The sequence below is a fragment of the Genypterus blacodes genome, unplaced genomic scaffold (assembly GCF_046128005.1).
Source record: "Genypterus blacodes isolate CSIRO-AG114 ecotype Tasmania unplaced genomic scaffold, CSIRO-AGI_Gbla_v1 ptg000301l_1, whole genome shotgun sequence".
NCBI lineage: Eukaryota > Metazoa > Chordata > Actinopteri > Ophidiiformes > Ophidiidae > Genypterus > Genypterus blacodes.
The window spans coordinates 52,501-80,000 of record NW_027467092.1 but is presented as its reverse complement, the minus strand read 5'-3'; the positions used below and the strand labels follow the sequence as shown (position 1 = coordinate 80,000).

Here is a 27,500-nt window from a genome sequence, read left to right as displayed (position 1 = left end):
CGGATGTGTGTGTTCAAGCTCCTTCTCACGGCGCAGTGTGTGTGTGTGTGTGCGTGCGTGTCTGAAGTGCTTCCACTCTCAAAGTAAACTCCCTTTCAGCTACATTTGGTGTAGCTGAAAACACGATTAACCTAATTATAAACATGGCGTCGGTGTGTGCGCGGCTCACCGGGGCTCTTCAAGTTGTATTTGTTCTCCATGAGGCTGAACTTTGTGTTTCTTCGTGTTTCTTTGTGCTTAGTTGTCTTCCGGGTGTCCACTCGCTAGCAGCCACAGTTAGCTTAGCCCAGCTAGCTTCCTCCTCGCGCAGACACGAGCGCAGGCACGAGCGGTGCGCTAATGGACGAACAGCGCGAGCGGTTTGCGTCAGACGGCGCGCGGGTTAGCGTCAGTTTGTTTGCTGAAACTCCGGGTTCTGCTCATCTGCGTGACGTCATGTGGGAACGTAAACAGGAAGTAGGTGAGCGCAGGAAGAAGGGGGCGGGACGTTTTCCTGTTCTCTGCCGGCGAATAAATATAAAGAAATCAATTAGATTCAATATAGAAACCAAACACGTCAACAACATATCAAACAGAGTGGAAAAATGTATGAGTAAAAGACCCGGATGTGTGTTTACCTCCGCCAAGAAGGCTTTGTTTGTTTATTCAGCTTGTAAAGGTCACAGTTCATCGAAGTTTAATGGAAGACGACACAAAAAACATGATCATAAAATAGAAAATTATCAAAACTGATTTCATTTTACTGCAATTTCCTAATTTCTGTCCTGTTTGAGTCCCAAGACACAAGAGACTAAATATGAAATATGAAAGGAATCAATTTAATCTGGACTTTTCTGAACATGCATTATAAAAGAGAACACATATACAAGATAAACACATTTAGATTGTTTTGTTTTTTTGCGTTGAAGTGATTTGTCTAAAATAAATCATGAAGAGGGAAAAAAATAAACGTTGTGGTGATGTTGTTCACCAATCCCACCACACGGTGGCGGTATATGGTTACAAAGCAGAAGAAGGCCTTCAGTCCAGAATGAGTCTCAAGTCTGCTTCAATGTATGGAATGAAGCTGTCAGTCTTTTATCGTGGTTCATCTAAGTACTTGATGATGATGCCCCCGCCCTCACACCCGGGCCTGACTGGGGGTCTGACTGGGGCCCCCGGTCCAGGGGCCTGACTGAGGGTCTCACCAGTCACTCTTTCTGCCGCTGACACGGGATGAAGAACATCTCCTCTGGCGCTCAGAGGGTTTTGTGGTGACACAGAGTCAGATTTCTCTTCTGCCATTTGAGATGAGAGAAATGAAGACGTTCAGCTCACTTTAGTGACAAAGATCTGTGTTCATCATCAAAGGTCAAACCAGCAGAGTGGCCAAGAAAAGTGACATCACCTGACATCACTGGAGGCTTCACATCTGAGGACACAGATCAGGTTTCTCTGAGGAACAAGCTCAGCATGGTTTAACATTATAACACAGATCTGACAGAGTTTACACACACTGAAGCTTTTAGAGCAGAGTGAGGATCAGCTGGGATTCAACTGCACTGATCTGAGACTTTAAAATCAATCACCAAAGCTATTTTGGGGTAAAATTCACAAACAAAATATTATTATATCAAATAATACATATATTATATAATATTATATCATTTACAACCCACTCAGTGAGTTGAGACAGACGTGCTGACTTCATCAGAGCAGCTCTGAGTGTAAAGAAGAAGAATGATCACAAAATGACTGCTGGAACTTACATCACTACATCATTACACACACACACACACACACACACACACACACACACACACACACACACACACACACACCTATCTTCATTCTCTCCTTTCTTTGCACTTGAAATCCACACCTGTGTGGTGTGTGTGTGTGTGTGTGTGTGTGTGTGTGTGTGTGTGTGTGTGTGTGTGTGTGTGTGTGTGTGTGTGGCTCAGATCAGCCCTGAGGTCGCTGCAGAGGCTTCCATCCTCTGACTCACGCTGACACAATGGCGGCTCCGTTTAGAGGGACTGAGTTTGTCTGATTTGCTGGTTTCACTCCTCTCCAGTATCCAGTTCCATTCTTATGAAAGCTTTTTGTCTTATGAGAGCAGATGAAGAAGAGCACAAAGACAGGAGGAGCGCTGCAGCCACGCCCTCCTCCTCCTCATGGCTCAGGGCTGCAGGAGACACAGGTGGTGTCCACACCTGAAGGCCTCACAGCTGCTCCACCTTCTGTGTCCCTGACCATGAAGGGTTAAAGTCAGTCAGTCTGTCTGTCATTGCTCTGAAGTTCTGCAAAATAATGAGCCAGCATGGAGGAGCACACCTGACAGAGTCTCTGGTCTCTGTGAGTCCAAGCACGTTTGGCAGCACTGAGACAGTATTTGCACATTATTGGGACAGGAGCTTGATTGTGGTTGAGCTGAGTTTTTTTTTGTCTCTTTGCATCAGTTTGGTTCAATAAAACAAAGGAATACAGAATAAGACATCTGGACAATAAGACAGTGTCCCACAGTGTGTGGGACACTGCGTGGACGGACAGACGGTGTTACTCGCTGCAGCTCTTGAGAGGACAGAGTGGACAGCAGTGAGACACTCTGTCTCCTCCTGTCTGTGCTCTCGTGTAAGTGGGAGGCGGCGGGACGCGGCTTGTTTTCTCTCCGTGTCTCTCCGTGGCTGTGGACGTGTGGACACCGCGGGCCGTGGACACTGCGGGCTGAGGACATTTGGACACGTTTCTGTCGCAGGTTTGTCTTTTTATTCTTCTTTGCTCGGGCTATTTGCGAAGTTTTCACAGTTTGCATTGTTGTTGCGCAGATCGCTGAGATTCTCTGGAACATTCTCACGGTTACAGCAGCGACAGACACACACACGCACACGCACACGGACACATGTTTACACTTTATTTCACACGCTGCGCTTCTTTCACGCTTATGCGACTTCAACGTTGAACAACAGCGTACTTACTATAGTGGTTCTCAACCTGTGGTTCGTGTACCGCCGCAGGGTTCGACTTTTGTCTGATCCTGTTTTATGGGCTCACATGGGACATCTGGAGGAGAAGAGTGAAGGATCGATCCTCTACAAGTCACAATACTGTCAGAAGAGTGAAACCTCCAGAAGAGTGAAACATTTAGAAGAGTGAAACATTCAGAAGAGTGAAACCTCCAGAGGAGTGAAACCTCCAGAAGAGTGAAACATTTAGAAGAGTGAAACATTCAGAAGAGTGAAACCTCCAGAGGAGTGAAACATTCAGAAGAGTGAAACCTTCTCCTGTGTCACTGTGAAGCTTCAGCATCATTAAACTGAACAAGGAGCTTTTTCTACTTTATCCACGATCTAAATCTGTGTTAGTTTCTCATCACATAATGATGTTTACATGTTTAGATGTTGCTGTCAGCTTAACAACCTGCACACACACACACACACAGGTGATAATTGTATGCATTCCATGCAATGCTGACTGCAGACTTAGCTCAGTAGAAGAAGAAATATGCAGCCAGAGTTTGAATCAGAGTCTTGTTGTTTACCTGCAGCTGGAACGCGGCTGTGTGTGTGTGTGTGTGTGCGTGTGTGTGTGTTGGCCTTATGGTTGTTATGGTTGTGTGCTTCTGCTCGGGCTAACATCTGTGTCTCTGCTCTCCTGGGCTCTTTGCTTTCCTCCGTCCACATAGCTGCCAAACAGGAAACAGGAAGGGACACAAAATGTTGCTCACTGTTGGAACAAACGTGCCAAAGCAAAGTCAGAGCAAGCAGCAGATCAGAGCTCAGAGGAGCACACACACGGCCCTGCTGTGAAGTCTTCAGTCACTGCTGCACTGAAACAGAGCTGCAGATTAGTTAGTGGGTCAAAGTCCGTCTTTAATCGGGTTTGTCTCAGGGAGGACAGATGGCTGATTGTGTGTGTGTGTGTGTGTGTGTGTGTGTGTGTGTGAGAGACATCACTCACAGAGACAGAAGCTCCAGGAGCAGCAGAGCTTTGGTAACATCACGTCACTGTGTAGAGCTTCCTGTCCACACTGAGCTCATTCAGGCAGTCAGCATCTCATGTAATAGCTGGTTTGAGTCAGAATGGCGTGCTGGGAGCTGCAGTCTTACCAGTATGAGACATTTGTTTATGTAGCTTCATGTATAAGATATGAGCTTGATGGAGCCTCAGCTGGAGGAGGGGAACTATTTCTGTGTTCAAAGCCCCAGAGCATCATGGGAGTTAAGAGCCAGGCAGGCGTCTGTCTGTGGTCCAATCAGAGGACAGAATGACACAAGAGGGAACGTTGCAGCTCGGAGCGTTTGGTCGATGTGATGTTTGTGCACTCACACGTCACAAACACACCAAAGCATAATGGGAGGACAGTCATGACATCATCAATCACATTTGCCTCCTTTTCAAGTTAAATTCCTGACTTACACACACACACACACAGTCTGCTTCTTAAACGCTGCAGTTAAGTCTCACTGCGTCCAGCTGATGACCTGCTGACCCTGAAGCCCTAAACCACTGTGACCTTTAGGGGCATTCCTGAGAGGTCAGATCAGACTGATGACCTGAGCCGGACCTCCAGGGAGCAATGAGGTGATGACATCACCACAGAGCCCTGAGCCCAGAGCCCTCAGCTGGAAACGGCTTCATATCAACAAACAAACAACCAGGAGAACACAGGGAACAAGTCCATGAGGCCATCAGCCCCCCCCCACACACACACACACACAAGTCTATCAGCCCCCCCCCCACACACACACACACAAGTCTATCAGCCCCCCCCCCCCTCACACACACACACAAGTCTATCAGCCCCCCCCCCACACACACACACACAAGTCTATCAGCCCCCCCCCCACACACACACACACAAGTCTATCAGCCCCCCCCCCCCTCACACACACACACAAGTCTATAAGCCCCCCCCCACACACACACACACACACACACACACACACTGAGCGTTTGGCCTTTTTTTGTTCTTAAGTTCCTGAAAGTTTGGACAAAAGGCTGGTTGCCATGGCTGCGTGCGTCCTGCAGCCAGGACGCTTTGTGTGTCCCACTGAACGGGAGAATCAACTGGAATGCAGTCAGGGAGAACCCCCCCCCCCCCCCCGCTGTAATCTTTTGAATTCTTCTCCTGCTGCTCTTGTTGCCATGGCGCTGCTGAGCTCCTTTCAGCTGCAGTGAATCATTCCTGAATGCAGCAGGAGGCCGGAGCAGATCTGGAATCCTTGGGATCTTTCATTTGTCAGAATGTTTCAAAGAGTTTTGTCTGCAGCAGCTCAGCTCAGCTCCTCCTCCTCCTCCTCCTCCTCCTCCTCTCTGAGTGTTTACACGTCTGTACTGTACATGTTTGTGTGAAAAGGCCCCTAAAGACAAACACCAAGCTTCCACTTCAGTCAAACCTGAAACTCAGCTGAAACAGGCTCAGCAGAAACAGGCTCAGCTGAAACAGGCTCAGCAGAAACAGGCTCAGCTGAAACAGGCTCAGCTGAAACAGGCTCAGCTGAAACAGGCTCAGCTGAAACCTCACAGCGTCCAACTTACAGCAGCTAAACTCATCAATCATACCAATATTCCCACCAATCAAACTCTCGGCTTGTTATCACGTTAACGCTGAACAAACCCAGGGCCTTTGTTCTGTTCTGACCCGGTGCTGTGGATCAGGACCAACAGCCTGGACACAGCTGATTGACTCACTCTTGACACGCCAGCGTGCTCGGCGTCAGTCCTTCCGGTTTCCTGTTTCCTGTAAGTCCTGGATCCATGTTTCCTCTCTTACCTGCAGGGGAGGATGGAGGTGGAGGAGTGTGTAGCAGGAGGAGCAGCTCCTCGTCCATCATGAGTTAGCAGCACAGAGGATCATCATCTGGAGGCGTGGGGTCCTTCTCTCCGCTTCATGAGCCAGCAGGATGCAGCTGAGGTCCTCGCACTCTCCGAGCGCCTCCTCATAGCTGCACACAAAGGCCAAGCAGACAATGTGGTCCAGCTCATTAACAAGGGGGCAAAGGTCGCCGTCACAAAGGTGAGGGGACGCTCCATGCTACAGATGTGTACATGTATGTGTGGCACAGATGTGTTCATGTATGTGTGGTACAGATGTGTACATGTCTGTGTGGTACAGATGTGTACATGTATGTGTGGTACAGAGATGTCCAGATGTTTCTCCAGACTCATGGGTCTGCATTGTGTCACGTTGTCCTGGTTTCTGTCTGTGGATGGTTCTGGTTCTGGATGGTTCTGTCTTGTCCCCTCAGTATGGCAGAAGCCCCCTGCACCTGTCTGCCTATAAAGGTCACAGTGAGGTCGTCCGCCTGCTGCTGAAGGCCGGCTGTGACCTGGACATCCAGGACGATGTGAGTCTGACGCTCCTTCAGAGATCTGACTGGACCCTGCTGTCAAACTCAACAGGTCAATGTGTGTGTGTGTGTGTGTGTGTGTGTGTGTGTGTGTTGCAGGGGGGGCAGACGGCGTTACATCGGGCGGCTGTGGTGGGAAATGGTGACATCACTGCAGCTCTCATCCAGGAAGGCTGTGCTCTGGACAGACAGGACAAGGTCAGATATACACACACACACACACACAAACTCCTTCCAGCTCCTCCCTCTTTGGCAGGCATCCATTTGTCCGTAGACATGATGTGACAGCGTCCCGTCTCTGATTGTGTCAGGATGGGAACACGGCGCTCCACGAGGCGTCCTGGCACGGCTTCAGCCAGGAGGTCAAACTGTTGGTGAAGGCCGGAGCCAACGTTCACGCCAAGAACAAGGTGAGCTCACACACCGGGGTCAGGGTCAGGGTCAGGGTTAGGCACAGCTGTGTTCTGACCTGGTCTCCTCCTGCAGGCGGGGAACGTGGCTCTGCACCTGGCCTGTCAGAACGGACACACTCAGAGCTCCAAGGTTCTGCTGCTGGGAGGATCCAGACCCGACGGCAAGAACCACGTCAGTCCCTCCACACACACTCCACACACACTCTACAAATACATCACAACCTCATTCAATACTCAGAGACACAAAGGGACCTGAAGCTGAAGCTCTGTGATGAAGCTGAAGCTCTGTGATGAAGATGGGGCTCTGTGATGAAGCTGAAGCTCTGTGATGAATCTTCTTCCAGGCAGGAGACTCCTGTCTGCACGTGGCGGCCCGGTATAACCACCTGGCTGTGATCCGGATCCTGCTGGGAGCGTTCTGCTCCGTGTCAGAGAAGAACCTGGTGAGTTCACAGGCAGGAGGTGAAGGAAGCATCTGGGTGCTGCTGGGTGAGGAACACACTCAGGCTCAGTCTGGATGTTCTCACCGCTCAGCTGTCACTGGTTGATCCCTTTGGGAGATCAGACAGTGACGCCGTGTCATGTTTCTATGTTCTCACAAACTGAAGCCCGAGCCTTCCTCTTTCCTTATTACTGAGAAGTGTACTGGCAGTACAGTGTGTCTCAGTGTGTGTGTGTGTCTGTGTCTGTGTGTGTGCGCGCCCTCAGGCCGGGGACACGCCCCTCCATGTGGCAGCTGCTCTGAATCATAAGAAGAGCGTCCGTCTGCTGCTGGAGGCAGGAACAGACAGCCGCATCTGCAACAACGTGAGCCTCAGCTTCTGTGTCAAACATCAGAAACATCACAACACAAACTGATTGAGCTGCAACAGGAAGTCACCTGTGTGTGTGTGTGTGTGTGTGTGTGTGTGTGTGTGTGTGTGTGTGTGTGTGTGTGAGTGTAGGAAGGTCAGACGGCGCTGGACCAGGCCAGAGATCAAAACAACCCTGAGGTGGCTCTGCTGCTCACCAAGGCTCCACAGGTACAAACACCTAAACACACTTGCGCCACACTGAGACCCCTTAGCATCGACTGAGCACCAGAACCGGAACCAGAACCTGAACGGGTCTGCTGGAGAAGAAGAGCACACACACAAACATAACGCTGCTTCAGTGATCCAGAAGCTGCAGTCTGAACCTTTCCTGTTTGATCACTGAGTTTCTGTGTGTGTGTGTGTGTGTGTGTGTGTGTGTGTGTGTGTGTGTGTGTGTGTGTGTGTGTGTGTGTAGGTGCAGAGCTTCATGCGGGGCAGGACTGTGAGGAAGAGGAGGGACAGGCTGAAGGCAGAGGGTCGGGCTCAGTCTGTGCCCAGGGACGAGCTGCTGCCCCGTAAGGTAACGACTGCATGTCCACCTGCTGTCAGACCAGCTGATCAGGGAAACCTGGAAACCAGCGCCGGCTCCTCTGCTCTTCATCTGCTCTTCATCTGCTCTTCCTCTGCTCTTCCTCTGCTCTTCCTCTGCAGGACAGCGCTGCGTCCGCTGCAGACGACACCCAGAGCAGTGAACAAGCCGCCTGCAAACCCGAGGAGGTGGTGATGTCAGCCAGCAGGAGGGGAACCAGCAGGAAGCAGAAAGAGAAGGTGACATCATGTGCCACGCTGTCATTCAAACGTGCGTGTGTGTGTGTGGCTGTGTGTGGCTGTGTGGCTTTAAGGAGCATCTGTGTCGCTCTGTGAGAACAAACATCATCTCCAGACTGATGCAGACGCATGTGGAAGCATTTCTTCTGTGTTCTCTTCTTCCCCCAACAAGTGGCCTCTTATGTAGAAGCTAAAGCTCTAACCCTACCTCTGCTCCTGCTCCTCCAGGCTTCTCTGTCCGACCCCCTGCGGTGCAGAGAGACCAAGCGTGGGAGGAAAGTGCCACGATGTCCCCCCCGTCCCTGCATCCCCCCGCACAACTACAAAGCCTATCAGCTCTACACGCTGTACCGCGGCAAGGACGGCAAGATCATGCAGGTCTCACACGCGCCACCAGGGGGCTGCTATGGTGCATGGGATGGCTGCTATGGTGCATGGGGTGGTTGCTATGGTGCATGGGATGGCTGCTATGGTGCATGGGGTGGTTGCTATGGTGCATGGGATGGTTGCTATGGTGCATGGGGTGGTTGCTATGGTGCATGGGATGGTTGCTATGGTGCATGGGGTGGTTGCTATGGTGCTTGGGATGGCTGCTATGGTGCATGGGGTGGTTGCTATGGTGCATGGGGTGGTTGCTATGGTGCATGGGATGGTTGCCAGGGTGCATGGGATGTTACTATGGTGCATGGGGTGGTTGCTATGGTGCATGGGATGGTTGCTATGGTGCATGGGGTGGTTGCTATGGTGCTTGGGGTGGTTGCTATGGTGCTTGGGATGGCTGCTATGGTGCATGGGGTGGTTGCTATGGTGCATGGGGTGGTTGCTATGGTGCATGGGGTGGTTGCTATGGTGCATGGGATGGTTGCCAGGGTGCATGGGATGTTACTATGGTGCATGGAGTGGTTGCTAGGGTGCATGGGATGTTACTATGTTGCATGGGGTGGTTGCTATGGTGCATGGGGCTGTAACTATGGTGCATGGGGTGGTTGCTATGGTGCATGGGGTGGTTACTATGGTGCATGGGGTGGTTACTATGGTGCATGGGGTGGTTACTATGGTGCATGCATGGGGTGGTTACTATGGTGTTAGAGTTAGCAGTTGTACAGCAGTTGATCACAAAGCGTGGGAGAATTATGATAAAGCTGTCAGAGAACAAAAGCTCTCGTGCTGTTTAAATGAAGCCCCTCCTCCCACAGTCACCCTGACCCAAGCTACAGAATGCACACACACACACACACACACACACACACACTTTCAGCTGAGCCACCGCTCTGTCTCACTGGTGAGCGTCATGTTTCAGGCCCCTCTGGACGGATGTCGCTGTGAACCTCTCATCAGCAAACTGGAGAACCAGCTGGAGGCCACGAAGGAGGAGATGAAGACGGAGATCCACACGGTCCAAGACCTGATGAACAGCAAGATGGGGCAGCTGGACCGCAAGAACAAACACCAGGTACGTGAACCTTAACGCTTGGTCTCAGGCCAGAAGGTCTTCATGTGACCTTCATCACAGGTCATGTGACATCAAGCTTCTGTTCTGTTGCTGAACATGTCTGGGGAGGAAGAACGAGGATGTGAGACAAACCAACAGTGTGACGTTTACGACAGTAAGGCCAGCAGTCAGCAAGATGGTTCAGTCCCTCAGTCAGATGGTTCAGTCCCTCAGTCAGATGGTTCAGTCACTGTGGTCTTGATTATCACAATGAACACAGAAGAAGAACTTTGTCCAGCTGAATGCTGCTGAGACCAAAGAGATGGTGAGTGACACCAGCGCCACATCATGACATCGTGGATCTGCATGTTGGACAGATGGAAATGACATCATCTCATGAGAGCTTATAAACAGAGGAGGATCAAAGTTCCACCACATTGATTTATGGCTGCAAAACAGAGCAACAGTGGACTTCCACCCGTCGGGGCAGAGCGTCTGTGCCCGGCCGTGGAGTCCTTCGTGTCTTTCTTCAGCCAAGTGCAGGTGGAGAAGCTGGAGGCCGGTAAGATGGACTGCACCACGTTAACTCTGCTGACCGACTTGGTGAAGGAGCTGATCCTCGCCGTGTCCGACTCCATCGTCCGGCCCGTCGTTAAGCAGAGCGTCCGCGCTCTGGGGAAGCCCGCGTCCGTTTCTGAGCAGAGCGTCCACATCAGTCTGGGAAGCTCCATTTCTGAGGCTTTCTGTCAAGTTTTCCGCCTGGACGACGTAGAAGACACGGAGAGCTGCGAGAAGCTGACCGAGCTGATCAGCAAGGAGGCGGCGCAGACTGTGAACACCGGGCTGTCCCGGGACTCCCCGAGCTACTCTGCGCTCATCCAGAGCAGCTCCCTGGACGACTTCCAGCACCAGGTGGCGTACGCCGCTCGCCTCGTGAACAGCTGCTTCACAAAGCTGAAGGCTCAACGCCGCCACCTGCCGGCCTGTTTCAGCTGCAAGAGAGCAGAGTCAGAGGCGTCCACCCGGGAGCGGGCGGGGTCAACCCTGGAGGCGTCGGCCCAGGAGCGGGCGGGGTCACCGCTGGAGGCGTCGGCCCAGGAGCGGGCGGGGTCAACCCTGGAGGCGTCGGCCCAGGAGCGGGCGGGGTCAACCCTGGAGGCGTCGGCCCAGGAGCGGGCGGGGTCACCGCTGGAGGCGTCGGCCCAGGAGCGGGCGGGGTCAACCCTGGAGGCGTCGGCCCAGGAGCGGGCGGGGTCACCGCTGGAGGCGTCGGCCCAGGAGCGGGAGGGGTCAGCGCCGGCGGGCCCCACAGCCGTCCAGGGTGTGCTGAGAGTCATGGAGACGTGTGCCGGTCACATCAGTCTTGAGGACATCAAACCGGACGACGTGGATCCTCTGCCCTCGCCCGACTTTAACGCAGAGCTCCGCCACTTGGCCACGTTGTTTGTTGAGAACGCGAACGTAAGTGAGCGCCAACAGGCCGTGCCGTCGCTGAAGGAGGGCGACAGGAAGAAGCTGAAGGCCCTCTTCACCAGGTGTTACGCCAGAGAGTGCGTCCCCCGCATGCTGGCACAGCTGAAGAAGCACCGACCGACTCCCTGTGAGGAACCGGCTCTCAGAAAAACCACCTTCATAATGGTTCAGTCCCGTCATCCCCAGAGCCACGCGGGCATCGGGACGTACGCCGACCAGCTGGTGGAGCTGATGTTGGCCGAGGAGGCCGGACCGACAGCCGAGGGTCAGAAAGGTGAGTCGAGGACTCGGTGGATCGGTTTGGGCCAAAGACTCAGCGACGCCCTCTTTGGTCACATCTTGGGTCAAGAGCCGTCCCCCCTGACCGTGATCAGGAACCCTGACGTCCCCATCCTGGACGCGGTGGACAGGTTTCACATCATGTCGTTTCTTGAGGTGAAGTTTTTCACTCAGCTGGTCAGGGTCTTCATGAGGACCATGGCCTCCAGGCTGGAGTCCTGCGTATTGAACACCATGGACGTCCGAGGGACAGAGACCCACGGGCTGACCCAACCGCCCGTGGCGGAGGTCGACGACCACGCCATTGACCTGTGTGAGCTCACGGAGGACGAGCCGACGGCTCCGCGCGTGGACTCAAAGACGCCGGAGACGTGGCGCGTGGACTCAAAGACGCCTGAGACGTGGCACAGAAACGTCTCAGAGACGCACAGAGACTCAAACGCGTGGCGCTCTCCAGCTTACGGTCGGCTGGTCACTAAGGTGCTCACGGGTCTGTTGATGCACGTGGCCGTAGCCAACATCAAGTACATCATACTGACCTCCGCCTTCGTGACCAAGACGGTCTGTCGTCTGTCCCAACAGGCGTTAGAGACCATCAGCGTGGTTTCGGTCGTGCACAAGGACAAGACGGTCAACAAGATCTCCAAGGCTCTGTTCAAGACTCTGTGCAGGGAGTTCGACTCGGCCACGGCGGTGCTGGCTCACATCCTCACTGAAGATCCCATTTTCGACAGCATTGTGGTCACCAAGTTGAGACGACAGCTGAACCCGTCTCAGCCTTTCTTTATTATGCTGCTACAAACATTCTTCTGCATCTCAGTGGACATTATGGAGCTTTCCTACCCCATCTCAACATCCTGCTCACAGTTTGACACGCCGCACTCACACTCAGCACACAGAGCATCAGCTACTCAATAAAAACCTTCAAGCAGCTTCTCTCTCCCTTTTCTTCTCCTGGTGTTTGGGTGAGGGTCTGGACGTCGGGGGTCCTGGTTTGATTGTGATCTGTGGTTTTGTAGATTGCGGCTCTTGATAAGATGACAGTGGAGAGAGTTTCAGCAGAGAGGACAGAGCGTCTTCACATGATGGAGCAGACGGCCACACAGGAGCGACAGGAAGCAGAGAGGAGACAGGTAACCTTCACCATCATCCTCATCTTCATCATGTCTCCATAGTTACAGGAATGAGTGGTTATGTTATGAGGATACATTTGTAAAAACCCTGAAACTATGAGGTTGAAATGAAGTTGAGTTGAGGCGTGAGGAGCGTGAACGTGACTCTGAGGGTCCTGGACCTCCGTCTGGGCAGCAGACCAGTGACCCTCCTGTCACTCAAGCTCTGGGGGTTTGTGGGCTCCAACAGGCGTCGGCCATGAGCGAGCTGAAGAGTTGGTGTCTGTCCAAGCTGCAGAACATGGAGGCCCACTTCACAGGCCAGTCCGGCAGCTCAAAGATGGGGCGGTCCTCCTCAGCGGCCGAGGGCCTGGATGAAGCTGACAGAGGAGACTTAACTGGGCCCTCCGCCGGCCAGGGGAGCGGCTCCCAGGGTCCGGAGCTCCAGGGCGGCCCTGTTCTCCTGGACTCCAGCCAGGGGGACGTCAGCAGGGCGGAGGGAGGCTCCACCAACCAGTACTTTGTGGTTCATGTGGAGACGCCATTAGGTGAGCACAGCAAACACTTAGTTTCTAAATGTCCTGATCTTCATCTCCTTCATCATCTTCATTCCTCTCACAGGTCTGTAGGTCTCTAATGGACCCTTATGGATTCATGAACACATACAGACTAACATGTTAACCTCTGACCTTTGACCCTAACCCTCTGTATGCGGTCATGGATCTAATAGTAACTTCCTGGTGCCTTCACTCATCAGTGGGCTTTTATTGTGGAGGGCAGAAGTTCCATCTTCGTGCTGGAGAAGAAAACATGGATCCATTATAGACCTACAGACCTGAAGAGAAGAAGGTCTACAGAAATAACTTTCAAAATCAATCCATTCACATTTCTGTTGCTCCTCTGTCTGCCCCCCCCCCCCCACACAGCTGCAGAGGCTCCTCCCACAGAGAACTCAAGGACCCAAGCAGCCAAACACCCGGCCTCATCTCCCAGGGTCGTGAGGCCAAAGGAGCGAGCCTCTGCTGACACCCAGAGGAAGATACAGGAAGTGGGTGAGGTCAGCGGGGTCAGGAGGCACAGAGCCTGCAGCCTGTCACCTGCTACAGAGCGCCGCAGCAGAGAGAGGGACCAGAGCCACCAGAGGGCCCGGGAGCGGGGGAAGCACCGCAAGAAACACCAGGGCAGGAACAAGAGCTCAGGCTCCACAGGGGTCACAGGGGTCACAGGGGTCAGAACCGTGGAGGCGTCTGGCGAGCCGGCCTGTGCTCAGCAGAGCGACGCTCTGGAGGTGACGCAGTTCTTCTTTGAGGCCGTGTCGACGCAGATGGAGCGTTGGTACGAGAGGAAGGTGCAGGAGGCGTGCTGGCAGGCCGAGCAGAGGGCGCGGGAGGACAAGGAGGCGCTGGTGGAGAGGATCGCTCTGCTGGAGGACGAACTGCAGATGCTGAGGACCACCAGGCCCGACCACTGCTGACGCTGCTTCATCAGACTCACTGAGCCACGACAACTCAGCACCGTTGTGATTAGAGATTAGAGCAAACTGGAACTTTACTCTTTTACACCAACTTCTTTTTTTATACATGATTTGCCAATAATCACATGAAACCTTTTGACTTAGGCACACACACACACACACACACACACACACGTTGCTGTATTTGATTGACAGCTCTGGTGTTGATGGTAGATCAGCTTTGTTAGATGTAAACATAGCGTGTTGTCATCTTTGGTGTCTGCCCTGCTGGAGGCTCCATGAAGCTACGGCCCGGCTCACGGATCGGACCGCACAGAGCCAAGACAGGAAGACACAACAGAGACACACCACCAAGGAAGAAGAAGACGTCTCCTGTGTTGCCAGAACATGTGACCTTCAGCATGAATCAGTGTGTGCGTCATGTTACGCCTCATCAATCACTCAGTGTGATGGAGCCATTACATGTGTTTAAACCTGTTCATGTGGGAGTGGAGTTTGTGTTGCTGGTCACTCACACACACACACACACACACACACACACACACACACACACACACACACACACACACACACACACACACACACACACACACACACACACACACACACACACACACACACACACACACACACACACACTACCTTTTCACATTTGGAAGTGAACATTTATTTTGATAAATTGAAATGAAGGGAATCAGAAGTTGTGACACTCAGGAGACAAAGTGAAGACAAAGTGAAGACAAAGTGAAGACAAAGTGAAGCCGCATATCAACAGGAAGTGAGGCAGCTGAGCGGGGGGGAAGTGATGAAGAGTCTGTAGCTCCACATCAGTCAAACCTGCAGAGGTGAATGATGAAGGGGCTTCTTCACTGGAGGACATCACAGTCTTCATGTATCACTCAGTCCTGAGCTCTCCTGCCACTTCAAAGTCCAAACTGTCTGCAGACTGTCCCTCAGGCTCAGCCGTCTCCTGCAGCAGAGGAGAGCTGATCCCCTCAGAGAGACGCAGAGGATCATCAGGTCTCCCCAGGTGTCCCCAGCTCAGAGACATGAGAGGACCAGAACCTGAGCGTCTCTAGCTGCTGGCCAGAGACAGAGACGTCTGCAGCTCGTCCAGGTGGTTCTTAGCCTGCGTGATCATCATACGGACGGCGTCCTGTGGGACAGAAAGACAGGCGTGAGTCCTGCTCACACTCAGTCCTGCTCAGGCTCAGTCCTGCTGCCTCCTCAGGGAGCGACTCCACCTCATTGAGTTTTTCCTAATGGATCAGGTGTGTGAGCTGTCACACTGGTCCGGTCCGGTCTGGTCTGGTCTGGTACCTCACCTGGTCTGTGGCGGACTTGTTCCTCTTGAACTCGGCCCTGGCCCAGTCACTCAGGTATTTCCTGTCTGCCTGGTCTGGAACCTTCCTTATGGTCCTCAGCATGTTCCTGTAAAGACCCAACACATGCTGCCTCTGCAGGAACTGGAGAAGACACACACACACACACACACACACACACAGGTACACACAGTTAAACACACACCGACACACCCACACCCCCAAACACCCCCCCACACACACCTGTTTGAGACTCAGAGCTGTGGGCGGTAACCTGGACACTGACATCACTGTGTGTCTGCGAACACGAAAAAGAACTCAACCACAATACCACAGAAGAAGAAGAGATGTCCTGGGAATAGTGCTTACTAGAAATATAAATACAGAGACTATATATTTGACGTACTTCCTGTATAAACATGATCAAACATGGCAGCTACGCTTCCTAACAGCATTCACTCACCGCGTGAGAGCAGCGCGCGGCGTCCAACTTCACTCCACCATCTGAAGCTTTCACGATATCTGATCAATAACAAAGTGTCGCACAGCGTGCGACGGTCAAAGCGGTACACCGGAAACAACGACCGAACTTTGGTTCCGCTGGGGAGGTTCCTGACGTGATGACGATGAAGTCCACACTAACGTCAAACACTCAGTGTGCACGGAGCACGTTAAGATGTAGCGAGCAAACACATAAAGCTACTTACTACGTACAGACCGGAAAGAGATGTGCGCATGTGTCGTGATTCACTTCGATATAAAGATCACCTTACAACATGCTGCATTCAAGTGGCATCGGCAAGTGGGAAATACCAACTTCATAACTGTGAAATTATAATCTAACAGCCAACAAGAATTCTTAATACTGCTCCAGTTTAAAACACGAACATTACAGCTTGTTGGCGGTAAAAAAAAAAAAGTGCACAAGTTTGTGCCGTTTGGTCCTCAGCTGAGGGGGAGGAGCATTAGGGACGAGTGTATCCTGCCGTTTGTCGCCCCCTCGTGGAGACGACAACAACCCGAGAGCTGTAGAAGAAGAGTCCAGTGTGACACGTTGCAAAGTGTTTATTGTGTGGATCATGTGTGTCATGTGATGTTTAAAAGATGAAGAAACGGCTTAAATATGAAGATGAGCTCTCACAGTAACATGATCAACGCCTCACACATGAGCAGATCACCAGGGTGCAAACATGGACACACACACACACACACACATACATCCTTCCTGTTGTTTGGGTTTGTTTGCTTTTTCAAAACAGGAATCTGAAGTAGTTGTGCTTCAAAGTGTGAGAGTCAAAAAAGCTGACTTGACTTAGGCCCAGCCGCATTCAGCCAACAGCTGAGTCCTGATTCAGTCCTACCAGCTGAGTCCTGATTCAGTCCTACTATCCAAGGCACGGGTCACACTGCTATGCTACAGTGATGAAGGATGAAGCCTGTGAGGAAGAGGAGAACACTTACACATCACACCATGTGACCCGGGGGCATCCTGCACGGGCGCAGAGGTATTGACTGATCCTTCACACACACACACACACACACACACACACACACACACACACATTGGACTTTCTATGATTCTCCGACGTGCAAGTTAAAGCAATCCTGGTTACAAAAGAAAGGAGACTTCCCCTGATGACTAAACAGCAGAGGTTGCTATCAAATCCTACTAAAAGTCGACTAAAATTACAGGAACTTAAGAAAATAAAGGCACATGTACAGCAGAACTCCGTCTGAGTCTTTTTCTTATTTTGTGTGAAGACGAGCAGCAGAGTGACTTTGTGCAGTTGGTTGCTGTCAACGTTTTCCTGTAAAAATGTCTCCTGGTCGCTCTACTGGTCGCTCTACTGGTCGGCGGCGGTGACGAGCTCAAACCACTGAGTCAGCGCGTCGCTCAGCGTCTCTGGCAGCGCGTTGACGTCCTGCAGGATGATGTAGAAGGGGAAGGGGAACTCCTCCATGTAGGAGCGGATCTCTGGGAGCTCCCCGGGACCTTTGAAGATGGGCACCTTGATGTCCAGGATGGAGTCCTGCAGAAGATCACAGCACTTAGACACAGACAGGCCTGAGACACAGACAGGCCTGAGACACAGACAGGCCTGAGACACAGACAGGCCTGAGACACAGACAGGCCTGAGACACAGACAGGCCTGAGACACAGACAGGCCTGAGACACAGATAGGCCTGAGACACAGACAGGCCTGAGACACAGACAGGCCTGTGCCTGAGACTACGTTACCATGGTACTTTTTAAAGGAATAAGAACTATAAACAGGATCTTGATGAACCTCCAGACCTGTGCACACTTCCAACAAACACATGAGCACCAGATCTTCCTTATGACAGAGGAGGAGGAGGAGGAGCTCCTCTTACCCGTGAGTGAGGGCTGTCCAGCACAACAAAGATAACAAAGACGTTGGCGCCACGAGCCGCCCTGACGGCAGCCGTCACTCTTTCCTTCCCCTCCAGGAAAAGGCCCCGTCCATCAGACACCACGAGCAGCAGCTGGGCCGTCTCTGCACACACACACACACACAGATCAGCACTCAGGCTCTGTAGATACACCTGCACCAAACATCTGTCCACAAACAGTCCCAGAGCCACAGCTTGACCCTCTGATCTCTCCTGCATCACAGAGGTGCAGTCGGTCTCTGTTAGTGAAGATGGATCCATAACTTCACCTCCATGTCTCTCATGTATGTGTGAGGGGCTGAGAGAGGAGCAGAGCAGAGGAGCAGAGCAGAGGAGCAGAGGAGCAGCAGGTACCTGAGTGAGGAGAGGAGGAGGTCTGCTGACGAGCTGCTGCAAACATCTTAGTCGACGTTTCCAAGAACTACAGAGGAAGACGAGGAGAATGTCAGTACACACACACACACACACACACACACACACACACACACACACACACACACACACACACACACACACACACACACACACACACACACACACACACACACACACACACACACACACACACACACACACACACACACACCTGAGCGATCCTGGTCTTCTTCTGCTTGAACTGACACAGTCGGAGGATTCGAGCGCCCGACTCGTCGTTGAACTGCTGCTGGAACGGATGAAGCAGCTGCACCTGCTCGCCGAAACTGACAACACAAGCAGGAGTCACACACACATTTGTTTCTCTCACACACACACACACAGGGACACACACACACACACACACTCCTCTGCTCTTACCTGCAGACAGAAACCTCACCGACCTCCAGCAGGATGAGGGCGTTGATGATGACAGACAGAGACTCAAACGCCATCTGCAGCACACACACACACACACACACACACACACACACACACACACACACACACACACAGACATTTTTAACCCTTTGATGGGTTCTTGATCACATCTTCACATCTACTAAGTGGATGAAGAACACAAACTAATTTCACAGTCTACAGCGCCACCTTGTGGCTGGATGAAGCAGTGAGCAGACACTCTGTGTGTGTGTGTGTGTGTGTGTGTGTGTGTACCTGTTTGGAGTGGTTGTCCACCATGCTGGACGAGTCGTCCACAGCCAGACAGATCTGATATTCTCTCTTGCTGGGTTTTGTTCTTCGCAGCCAGATTTTATCTTTACGGAACTGACTGGCGATGTAGGGGATGACCTTCCTCATGTTCAGACGCTTCCCTGTGCGGTAATCTCCTCTGTGGAGCAGCAGAACATGTGTGTGTGTGTGTGTGAGGAGCATGACTGAAGAGCTGAGGTATGATTCTGTGAGAAATCAGTCAGGTGATGTACCCAGCATGAGACCTCCCTCTCTCTCTCTCCCTCTCTCCCCTCCCCCCTCTCCCTCACCTGAGCTTGGTGGCCTGCGTGGGCTCCAGGATGAAACCTCCCTCTCTCTCACTCCCTCCCCTCCCTCTCCCTTCCTCTTCCTCCCCTCCCCCCTCTCCCCCCTCCCTCACCTGAGCTTGGCGGCCTGCGTGGGCTCCAGGATGAAACCTCCCTCTCTCTCCCTCCCTCTCCCTCCCTCCCTCTCCCTTCCCCTCTCCCCCCTCCCTCACCTGAGCTTGGCGGCCTGCGTGGGCTCCAGGATGAGGCGTAGTTGCTCACAGAGTTGTTGGGACAGAGGCGATGTCAGCGCCTGGTACTGCTGCCACATGGCGGCTGCTGCCCTCTCCTGGACAAACAGGGACACACGCTTCATTCATCACTGAGCTAAAGGTGAGGACCAATCAGAAACCAGCTTTCTGTCAGTGTGTGTGTTTGAGCAGCTGATCCTCCTCACCTCCTCCTGAGTGCCTGCAGGAAGTTTGTACCAAGACTCCAGCTGCTGCTCCATGTCCCTCCTCATCAGCTCTGGATCAGACTCTGAGGCCTACACACACACACACACACACACACACACACACACACACACACACACACACACACACACAAACTTAAATTTGTTCTTTGTAATGGCTTGATCTTCAGAGCCTTAAACATGTGATCTGACAGGCTGTGCATGTTGCTGTGTGTGTGAGGGTTGCGTGTGATGGTTGCGTGTAATGGTTGTGTGTGAGGGTTGTGTGTGAGGGTTGTGTGTGAGGGTTGTGTGTGAGGGTTGTGTGTGAGGGTTGCGTGTGATGGTTGCGTGTAATGGTTGTGTGTGAGGGTTGTGTGTGAGGGTTGTGTGTGAGGGTTGTGTGTGAGGGTTGTGTGTGAGGGTTGCGTGTGATGGTTGCGTGTAATGGTTGTGTGTGAGGGTTGTGTGTGAGGGTTGTGTGTGAGGGTTGTGTGTGAGGGTTGTGTGTGAGGGTTGCGTGTGATGGTTGCGTGTGAGGGGTTGTGTGTGATGGTTGTGTGTGATGGTTGTGTGTGAGGGGTGTGTGTGAGGGGTGTGTGTGAGGGGTGTGTGTGAGGGTTGTGTGTGAGGGGTGTGTGTGAGGGTTGTGTGTGAGGGGTGTGTGTGAGGGGTGTGTGTGAGGGTTGTGTGTGAGGGGTGTGTGTGAGGGTTGTGTGTGATGGTTGTGTGTGATGGTTGTGTGTGAGGGGTGTGTGTGAGGGTTGTGTGTGAGGGGTGTGTGTGAGGGGTGTGTGTGAGGGTTGTGTGTGAGGGGTGTGTGTGAGGGTTGTGTGTGAGGGGTGTGTGTGAGGGGTGTGTGTGAGGGTTGTGTGTGAGGGGTGTGTGTGAGGGTTGTGTGTGAGGGGTGTGTGTGAGGGGTGTGTGTGTGCGTGTGTGTGTACCTTCATGGTGTCCAGCAGCAGCTCTGGCAGCGTGTGTATTGTGGACTGAGTCTTCCTCTCAGCTGGCTCCTCCTGGGTGTGAGGTCGTCTCTCCTTCCATCTGTCCTCCTCTTCCTCCTCCTGCTCCTGCACCTCCATCTCTCCAGCGTCCACACCTGCAGCAGGAACAGGAAGTGTGACTGCACACACCTACCAGGACCCACACACTCACACACAGCGACACTTCCTGGCCTCAGCTCAGAGACAAGAGGACCAATCAGGAGGTCAGGAGGTCAAACTGGGACAAAGTGAGATCTGAACCTTTCTGTGAGGTCTTAGTGGAGTCCAGCTGCTCGGGCTTCAGCTCTCGACTCTCGGCAGCCTGAAGCTCCTCTTCCTGCTCTTCTGTTTCCATAGCAACATCCTCATTCTCCTCATCCTGGTCCTGCTGAGGTCCTGCTGGTTTCTGCTGGTCTGCACTGGCAGCATCTACACACAGAGAGGAGGGATCAGATCTAAGCCACGCCCCCACTCATGTTCAGTAAGGTGGGAGCAGTTTGAGGTGGTTGCCGTGGTTACTGACCGTAGGTCTGGGCGTCGTACGCGTCGTCCCCCTGCTTCATGTGTTGGTACAGGTCGGCCTCCTGCTGGGCGTCGCTCCTCCTGCCCTCCTCCTCCTCTTCCTCCCTCTGGCTCTCCACCGTACGCAGACGCTTGTTGACGCGCTCGTTGTCGTCGCCCGTCGAACGCTCGTTGTCGGCTCGTCCGGGTTTCCTCTTGAAGCTCTGGAAGGTAAAGCCCTGATCAGCGGGGGGTCAGGGGTCAGGGGTCAGGGGGGGCCGGCTGGACCTGCTCCGGTCTGAGACCTCCTACCTGAGTCTGACTCTGAGTCTTCTTCTGTGAGGTCACTCTGGCTGTGAGCTTGGACTCATGACCTTCTGACTGACTGGCATCAGCTGCTCCACTGCCGTGTTCCTGGAGGACAAGCAGAGACATCAAACACGCTACACGCTACACGCTGATCCACACATGGATCCAGCTCCTACATGATTAAATGAGGAAGAGGAGGAAGATGAAGCAGCACCTCCTTAGCTTGCTCTCTCTCTGATGCGTCTCCTGCCAGCTCCACAGCCGTGTCGCTCTGGACGCTCTGCTCTCCGGTCTGAGCATCTGTGGCGTGCTCCTTCCTCTCTGCAGACTCTGGCTGCTCTTCATCCTCAGCTGGCCCTTCCTCCTCCTCCTGTTTCAGCACAGGAACACAAAGACAACAACAGAGTCACAACACACACACACACACACACACACACACACACACACACACACACACACACACACACACACACACACACACACACACACACACACACACACACACACACACACACACACACACACACACACACACACACACACACACACACACACACACACACACACCTTTGGTTTGTGTCCTTTGTCCTCAGGAACGAGCCGCTCTTCCTCTTTTCCTGCTCCTTGTCCTTCCTCCTCCTCTTCCTCAGCAGGCTCCTTATCTTCCTCCGTCTTCTCTGTTCCTCCCTGTTCCTCCTCTGCAGCCTGGGCCTCCTGGTTCTTCTCCTCCCCTGGTTGTTCCTGTGGCTCCTCCTCCTCCATCCCCTCTGCTCCTTCCTCCTGCCTCTCCTCTCCCTCTCCGTCCTTCTTCTCCTCTTCCTCCAGACTCGAGGGTTTGTCTTCGATCTCAAAAGGATTTTCAGCTTCTGAAGAGTAAACATACAGCAGCTGTTCACCCTCAGTGTGACCTGAAGCAGCCCCTCCCCTCCCCCCCTCCTGTCTTAACCCCTCTGTGTCCTCACCGTCTCCTTCTTCGCCCTCGTCTCCAGCTTCAGTGTCCTGGTCCAGGTTCAGGTCCTCAGGGAGGTCCATGGCCTCGGGCTCAGGCCTGGGGTCCTGCTGGCCCTGGTACGGGTCCACCTCCGTCTCATCAAACTCCCTCTGTAAACAGCAGGAGGTCAGAGGTCAGAAAGGGGACACGTGTCTCCAGGGCGTCATGTCTGAGGAGCCTGGAGGACAAAGACCTGGTCCCCTTGTTCATGGATCTTCTCCTTCTCCTCCTCGTCCATCTGCTGCTCCGTGTCCCCGTCCTTCTTGTCTCCTTTACTGGGATCTGCAGCGTCCAGGTTGTCGTCTTTGGCAACGAGTTCAGAGTCTCCCTACAGAACACACAGGAAGTTAGACCCACCCGGCTTCCTGTCTGCGGCTTGTTGTTGGATCACCAGCTACCTGCCTCCTCCTCCTCCTCCTCTCCTACAGAGGGAACATGAACATACCTGATCCATGCCCTGGCCAGACTCTTCCTCCTTGTCGCTTCCCTCCTGGTCGTCTTCGTCCTCATCGTCCCCCCACAGTCTCTCATCCAGAGTGTCCGTCTGTCCTTCGCCCAGGTCGCCCATCTTTTTGTCCAGCTGCTCTTCCTCCTCTTTATCTGACTCATCTTCACCTGCAGAGAGGAAACACTGTGACCTCCTGTGACGAAGCTTCAGCTGAGCTACAGCTCCTCTTCCTCACACATTACCTGCTTCCTGTTCTTCTCCATCGTGCATTTGACCATCAAAGTCCTCAGACATCTCCACGGCGTTGTCCTCAGCCTTGATGTCCCCTTTGTCCTGCTCCTCCTCTTTGTCCTGGCCCTCCTGGAAGCTGTCCTCCACCTGCAGAGAGGAAGCAGACCAGATGTGAGGAAGATGTCCTTCCTCCGTCGCTCCTCAGATGGACCGCAGTGAGATCGACCTTCACCTGATCCTCGTTCTCGATCTTGTCGCTGACGTCTTTGGTGCCCTGTCCCTCGCCGATGCCTCCGCCCTCGTAGTCGTGAAACTCTGTGGCTCCTTCCTCATCGCCGCCCGCCGCCAAATCCTGAGGCAGGCAGAAGCCCTGAGGAGGAAGAGGAGCGGCTGTAAGGTGGCGCCCTCACATAGTTATGATATCAGTCACATTAATGATCAGCTGCTATGACATCATGTATTAGGATCTGACGTCTTTATGTTAACAGTTGTAACTTCTTCTTCTTCTTCTTCTGATGACTTTATTGTTGTTATGAGCAGGATTGCAGCAGTCCTCCTGCCTGGTTGCCATGGTTACCTTCTGAGCCAGCTGGGTGAAGATGCTGGCGAGGACGGACAGGAGCTTCCCCGTGCTCCGGTGGACGCACACGGACACGCAGACGTAATACCGCACCAGCTCGCCGTAGAGCAGCAGCAGAGGCTCCAGACGGCCCAGCATCCTGCAGGCCCGGCTCAGCTCCTGCTCACACACACACACACACACACACACACAGGATGAAGGGCGGTGCCGTCTTGAGGTGGTCATGGCGGCGGCGTGGCGGTGGCGGCTGGTACCTGCAGCTGTGGCGGCTGGCTGGCGTCTCTGTGGTCGCTCAGGAGGCCCAGCAGCTTCTGAAGCCCCGCGCTCACATCAGAGACACGCAGAGACTCAACCTGCTCCTCCAGCTCCTCCTCCAGGAGACGGGACAGGTGACCGGGCTTCAGCAGGTCCTCTGCTGCCTCTTCATCCACCTTACCCTGCTTCTCCTCCTCCTCCTCCTCTTCCTCACCGCTCTCTGAAACACAACACAGTGAAGCAGCAACACTCAGACGACACAGATCTCTGTTACTGCGTCCAAACTGGGAGAGGACGAGGAAGAGGAAGAGTCACACACACAGACACACACACAGCTTTAGAACAGATTTCTGTTCTAAAGCTTCTCCAAGCTTCTAAACATGGATGAAGATGATGAAGATGAGGTTCAGGTGTTGTCCCTCATGGACACACAGCAGACTCCGTCCTCACCTTTGTCTTTGTCTCTGTCTCGTCTCTTCACCAGTGTCTGGACGGCACAGAGCACCGAGCTCACGGTTCTGTCCAGCTCAGACGAGAACTCGGAGCAGAACCCGAGTCTCTGGTCTGAGGAGAACAAAGAGGAAGAAGAGGACCATGAAGACATACACTTCATCTGCAGTACCTCAGGGCTGCCAGGTGGAGGCGCTACGCTACAAATAATCAACACTTTATCCTGAATCAAAGTCCAGATAAATAACACAAAGTACCAGGATGAAGCACCTGTAGTTACCTGTAGCACCTGTAGTTACCTGTAGCACCTGTAGTTACCTGTAGCACCTGTAGTTACCTGTAGCACCTGTAGTTACCTGTAGTTACCTGTAGCTACCTGTAGCACCTGTAGTTACCTGTATTGCCTGCGTGCTGTTGAGCCAGGCACATCTGCTGAGTTTTCCAGGCGGTGAACTCGGTGATTTTTTTCTCCACGTCTCCCCTGACTTGCCGCAGGCTCTGAGTGACGGCCGGCAGGCTCTTGGCCCCGCCCACACACACGGCGGGGCTGAAGAGCTGCTCCACGCTGGGCCACTGGGCCACCGTCGCCCCCAGCTGGTCGAAAACTGAACAACAGGTGACGTAATGTTTCCTGAGGGAGAGAAAAGGAGGAGATGATGATGACCGATCACAGCACAGTGGTGATGTCATCACAGTGATGTCATCACCACTGTGCCTGCCCAGGAGGCCATGCTGGTCCTTGGTGGAGGTATGAAGTGTTACCGTGTGTGCAGCGCCCCCTGGGAGCCCTGCTGCGTTACTGCGTCCAGCTCAGCCTTCAGGCTCTGCATCTGTGTCAGCATGGCGGTGAGGCGCAGGTTCAGGTGGGTCCAGGCCTCGTCTTCCCTCCGCATGCGACAGCCGGGGGGCTGCTGCTGAGCGGCCAGAGGGGACGGACACCTCAGGGCGTGCTGCGAGCGGCCGCACGACTCCTCCTTCTGCTGCAGGTCCTCAGGGCAGCACTGCAGCAGCCACAGCAGCTGCTGCAGCAGGGAGCCGCAGCGGTCAGCCAGCGCCCGCCCCCCGCTGAGCCAGTCCTGCAGGGAGGCCTGGGGGGGCAGCGTGCAGCCCGGGTCCTCACTGCTGCTCTGGAGGGCCTGGACGCTGCCCGTCAGTCTCCTGGGGAACCAGACCACAAGAGATTAGAGTGTGTGTGTGTGTGTGTGTGTGTGTGACACTCTGGTCCCTGCTGTGACCTCTGACCTCAGGTGGATCCACTGTTCTGTGATGTTTGCCAGCCGTCGTCTCTGCCTGAGGAGCAGCTTGAAGAGATGAGAGGAGAACCCTCTGCAGCGCTCCATGTTCCCCAGACCCAGCTCCTGCACACAACACAACACAACACACACTCAGCACACAGCCACACGCGCCACTCCACACGCTCAAGGGTTACCATGGTAACCAGGGTTCCGACCTTGGCGGCATGCTGCAGCGCCCCCTGCAGGGCCGTCCTCCTCGCCCACGAGCGGTAGAAATACTTCTGACATCCGTCCCAGGACGCCATCAACTCACTGAACAACCTGGAACACAACAAACATCAGCTGACTGAACACAACAAACATCGGCTGACTGAACACAAATCAAATGTGTCCGGTTGATCCTAAGCAGCACATCTGCCCAGATGTTGGTCTGCGTGATGCGTTACCTGTTCTCCGGCTCCTGTGGGCTCCTGATGGACGACAGAGCGGCGCTCAGCTCTACCGGGGGCACACAGAGGGTCATCTCCGGCTGGGCCGTGCGGTTCCAGGCCAGGCCTTTGCGGTAGGACAGACCTGAAGAGCACAGACACACACACGGCCATGTGGGCGGAGTTTCTCCAAGCTGCGAATGCTAAGCGGCTGAAAGCGCAGACTCACCGATGTCGGCGAGCATCTTGAACAGGTCGGACAGAGCTCTCTGCTTCTGCTGCAGGATGTGCTTCACCTCCGACTTCTGCTTCTCTTTCTCCGCCGACGCGTCCACGCCCAGACTCTGCAGGTCCCGCAGGTTGCTGATGATCTCACCTGGAGGGGGGAGGGGACACATCAGTCTGGAACCTTCTGGAGATGAAGGTGATGAAAGGGACCCTAGCTCTCACCGGTGAAGACGTCCAGATCCTCAGACAGCTCCGGCACCGGGTTTTCCTTCAGCAGCTGGACGCACAGTCTCTTCATCTTCCTGGTGAGCAGAGGAAGACGAGCCTGCAGTGATGAAGGCTCGCTGGCGCCCTCTGGTGCTGCATCCTGAACCTGAGTGGAGGTTCAATGCATGTGAACATTCCTGCACCTCAGTGTTTGGAGCATCAGAACCTGAATAGAACCTTTGACCTCTGATCTGTTTGAGTTTGCTCCCAATAATTGATAATTATGGATAAGAAGGTTTCAGATCTTTACAGAGTGCAGACTGGTACCTGTAAGTCTCGGCCCTTCCCAGGGGGGGCGCTCTTCAGGGCCCTGTGGACCCGGTGGATGGGCGTGTCCTCTGGGTTCACGTCCACACTGTCCAAGCTGGCGTCGCTTCCCTGCTCCACCAGGGCGGCGACACTGGGACCGCTCAGCGCCTCCTCAAACTTCCTCACAAACTTGAATACAGTCCTGAGAAACAAGACGGCGTGTTAGCATCAGTGAGCAGCTGCTCTGCCCCTGCCTCTGAGCAAGGCACCGCTACCTTCCAGCACAAACCAAACTCTTACTTGTGTGTTTTCTCCACCGACTGTTTGATGGACCAGAAGCTGACATCGTTCCACCTGGAGATCTTCACAAAGTCCTACAGACGGGAGCAAAGGTCAGGTTTACTGAGACACCGGCCAGTCGACACCTGACCTCAGGGACCAGATGTGAACCCTCACCTTCAGCTCCTTCTCGATGGGCCGTCTGAGCTGATCCATCCTGGTCTGGATGCCTTCAGAGAACTGAGCGTAGTATTTGTGCAGATTCCACAGAAGACTGGACAGCGACTCTGCAGGAACGACACCATGGAAACAGACGAGGGTCAGACCACACAGAATCACAACATCAGGAG

The 27,500-nt window shown here is 53.6% G+C and overlaps 4 protein-coding genes across 9 annotated transcripts in view; 1 reads left to right on the top strand and 3 right to left on the bottom strand.

Annotated features, from left to right (window-relative positions):
- ube2j1 (ubiquitin-conjugating enzyme E2, J1) overlaps nucleotides 1-459 on the bottom strand; it is a 4,272-nt gene extending 3,813 nt beyond the window's left edge. Inside the window, exon 1 of the mRNA XM_076137291.1 lies at nucleotides 170-459. Coding sequence (XP_075993406.1) covers nucleotides 170-200 — 31 coding nt within the window. The 5' untranslated portion in view covers nucleotides 201-459. The remainder of the gene's footprint in view (nucleotides 1-169) is intronic.
- Nucleotides 460-2,568: 2,109 nt separating this feature from the next.
- On the top strand, nucleotides 2,569-14,613 carry ankrd6b (ankyrin repeat domain 6b). Its single transcript, XM_076137239.1, has 16 exons — nucleotides 2,569-2,737; nucleotides 5,762-5,998; nucleotides 6,231-6,329; nucleotides 6,432-6,530; nucleotides 6,644-6,742; nucleotides 6,819-6,917; nucleotides 7,090-7,188; nucleotides 7,454-7,552; nucleotides 7,690-7,767; nucleotides 8,015-8,119; nucleotides 8,251-8,367; nucleotides 8,596-8,745; nucleotides 9,668-9,820; nucleotides 12,571-12,684; nucleotides 12,914-13,211; nucleotides 13,590-14,613. Exons 2-16 carry the CDS (start codon nucleotides 5,873-5,875, stop codon nucleotides 14,135-14,137), a joined length of 2,283 nt encoding a protein of 760 aa, XP_075993354.1. The 5' UTR covers nucleotides 2,569-2,737; nucleotides 5,762-5,872; the 3' UTR covers nucleotides 14,138-14,613.
- Nucleotides 14,614-15,186: 573 nt separating this feature from the next.
- lyrm2 (LYR motif containing 2) lies at nucleotides 15,187-16,368 on the bottom strand. The gene is made up of 4 exons (XM_076137241.1): nucleotides 15,923-16,368; nucleotides 15,703-15,757; nucleotides 15,463-15,603; nucleotides 15,187-15,293 (listed from the first exon to the last, which is right to left on the bottom strand). Exons 2-4 carry the CDS (start codon nucleotides 15,745-15,747, stop codon nucleotides 15,213-15,215), a joined length of 267 nt encoding a protein of 88 aa, XP_075993356.1. The 5' UTR covers nucleotides 15,748-15,757; nucleotides 15,923-16,368; the 3' UTR covers nucleotides 15,187-15,212.
- Nucleotides 16,369-16,512: 144 nt separating this feature from the next.
- mdn1 (midasin AAA ATPase 1) overlaps nucleotides 16,513-27,500 on the bottom strand; it is a 38,150-nt gene continuing 27,162 nt past the window's right edge. For 2 of the 6 annotated variants that reach the window (XM_076137231.1, XM_076137232.1), the window contains 32 exons: nucleotides 27,328-27,437; nucleotides 27,172-27,245; nucleotides 26,890-27,073; nucleotides 26,578-26,728; nucleotides 26,357-26,503; nucleotides 26,146-26,272; nucleotides 25,915-26,020; nucleotides 25,707-25,822; nucleotides 25,227-25,622; nucleotides 24,860-25,095; nucleotides 24,465-24,578; nucleotides 24,014-24,234; nucleotides 23,757-23,918; nucleotides 23,412-23,549; nucleotides 23,191-23,326; nucleotides 22,946-23,115; nucleotides 22,694-22,828; nucleotides 22,472-22,610; nucleotides 22,071-22,375; nucleotides 21,724-21,876; nucleotides 21,513-21,614; nucleotides 21,223-21,424; nucleotides 20,961-21,128; nucleotides 20,661-20,815; nucleotides 19,720-19,809; nucleotides 19,496-19,611; nucleotides 18,961-19,135; nucleotides 18,667-18,740; nucleotides 18,458-18,572; nucleotides 18,226-18,292; nucleotides 17,833-17,975; nucleotides 16,513-17,489 (listed from right to left, as the gene is read on the bottom strand). In XM_076137231.1, coding sequence (XP_075993346.1) covers nucleotides 17,304-17,489; nucleotides 17,833-17,975; nucleotides 18,226-18,292; nucleotides 18,458-18,572; nucleotides 18,667-18,740; nucleotides 18,961-19,135; nucleotides 19,496-19,611; nucleotides 19,720-19,809; nucleotides 20,661-20,815; nucleotides 20,961-21,128; nucleotides 21,223-21,424; nucleotides 21,513-21,614; nucleotides 21,724-21,876; nucleotides 22,071-22,375; nucleotides 22,472-22,610; nucleotides 22,694-22,828; nucleotides 22,946-23,115; nucleotides 23,191-23,326; nucleotides 23,412-23,549; nucleotides 23,757-23,918; nucleotides 24,014-24,234; nucleotides 24,465-24,578; nucleotides 24,860-25,095; nucleotides 25,227-25,622; nucleotides 25,707-25,822; nucleotides 25,915-26,020; nucleotides 26,146-26,272; nucleotides 26,357-26,503; nucleotides 26,578-26,728; nucleotides 26,890-27,073; nucleotides 27,172-27,245; nucleotides 27,328-27,437 — 4,913 coding nt within the window. In that variant the 3' untranslated portion in view covers nucleotides 16,513-17,303. Of the gene's footprint in view, nucleotides 17,490-17,832; nucleotides 17,976-18,225; nucleotides 18,293-18,457; nucleotides 18,573-18,666; nucleotides 18,741-18,960; nucleotides 19,136-19,495; nucleotides 19,612-19,719; nucleotides 19,810-20,660; nucleotides 20,816-20,960; nucleotides 21,129-21,222; nucleotides 21,425-21,512; nucleotides 21,615-21,723; nucleotides 21,880-22,070; nucleotides 22,376-22,471; nucleotides 22,611-22,693; nucleotides 22,829-22,945; nucleotides 23,116-23,190; nucleotides 23,327-23,411; nucleotides 23,550-23,756; nucleotides 23,919-24,013; nucleotides 24,235-24,453; nucleotides 24,579-24,859; nucleotides 25,096-25,226; nucleotides 25,623-25,706; nucleotides 25,823-25,914; nucleotides 26,021-26,145; nucleotides 26,273-26,356; nucleotides 26,504-26,577; nucleotides 26,729-26,889; nucleotides 27,074-27,171; nucleotides 27,246-27,327; nucleotides 27,438-27,500 lie in introns of all 6 variants that reach the window. The other 4 variants (XM_076137233.1, XM_076137236.1, XM_076137234.1 and 1 more) reach the window with 4 other exon arrangements.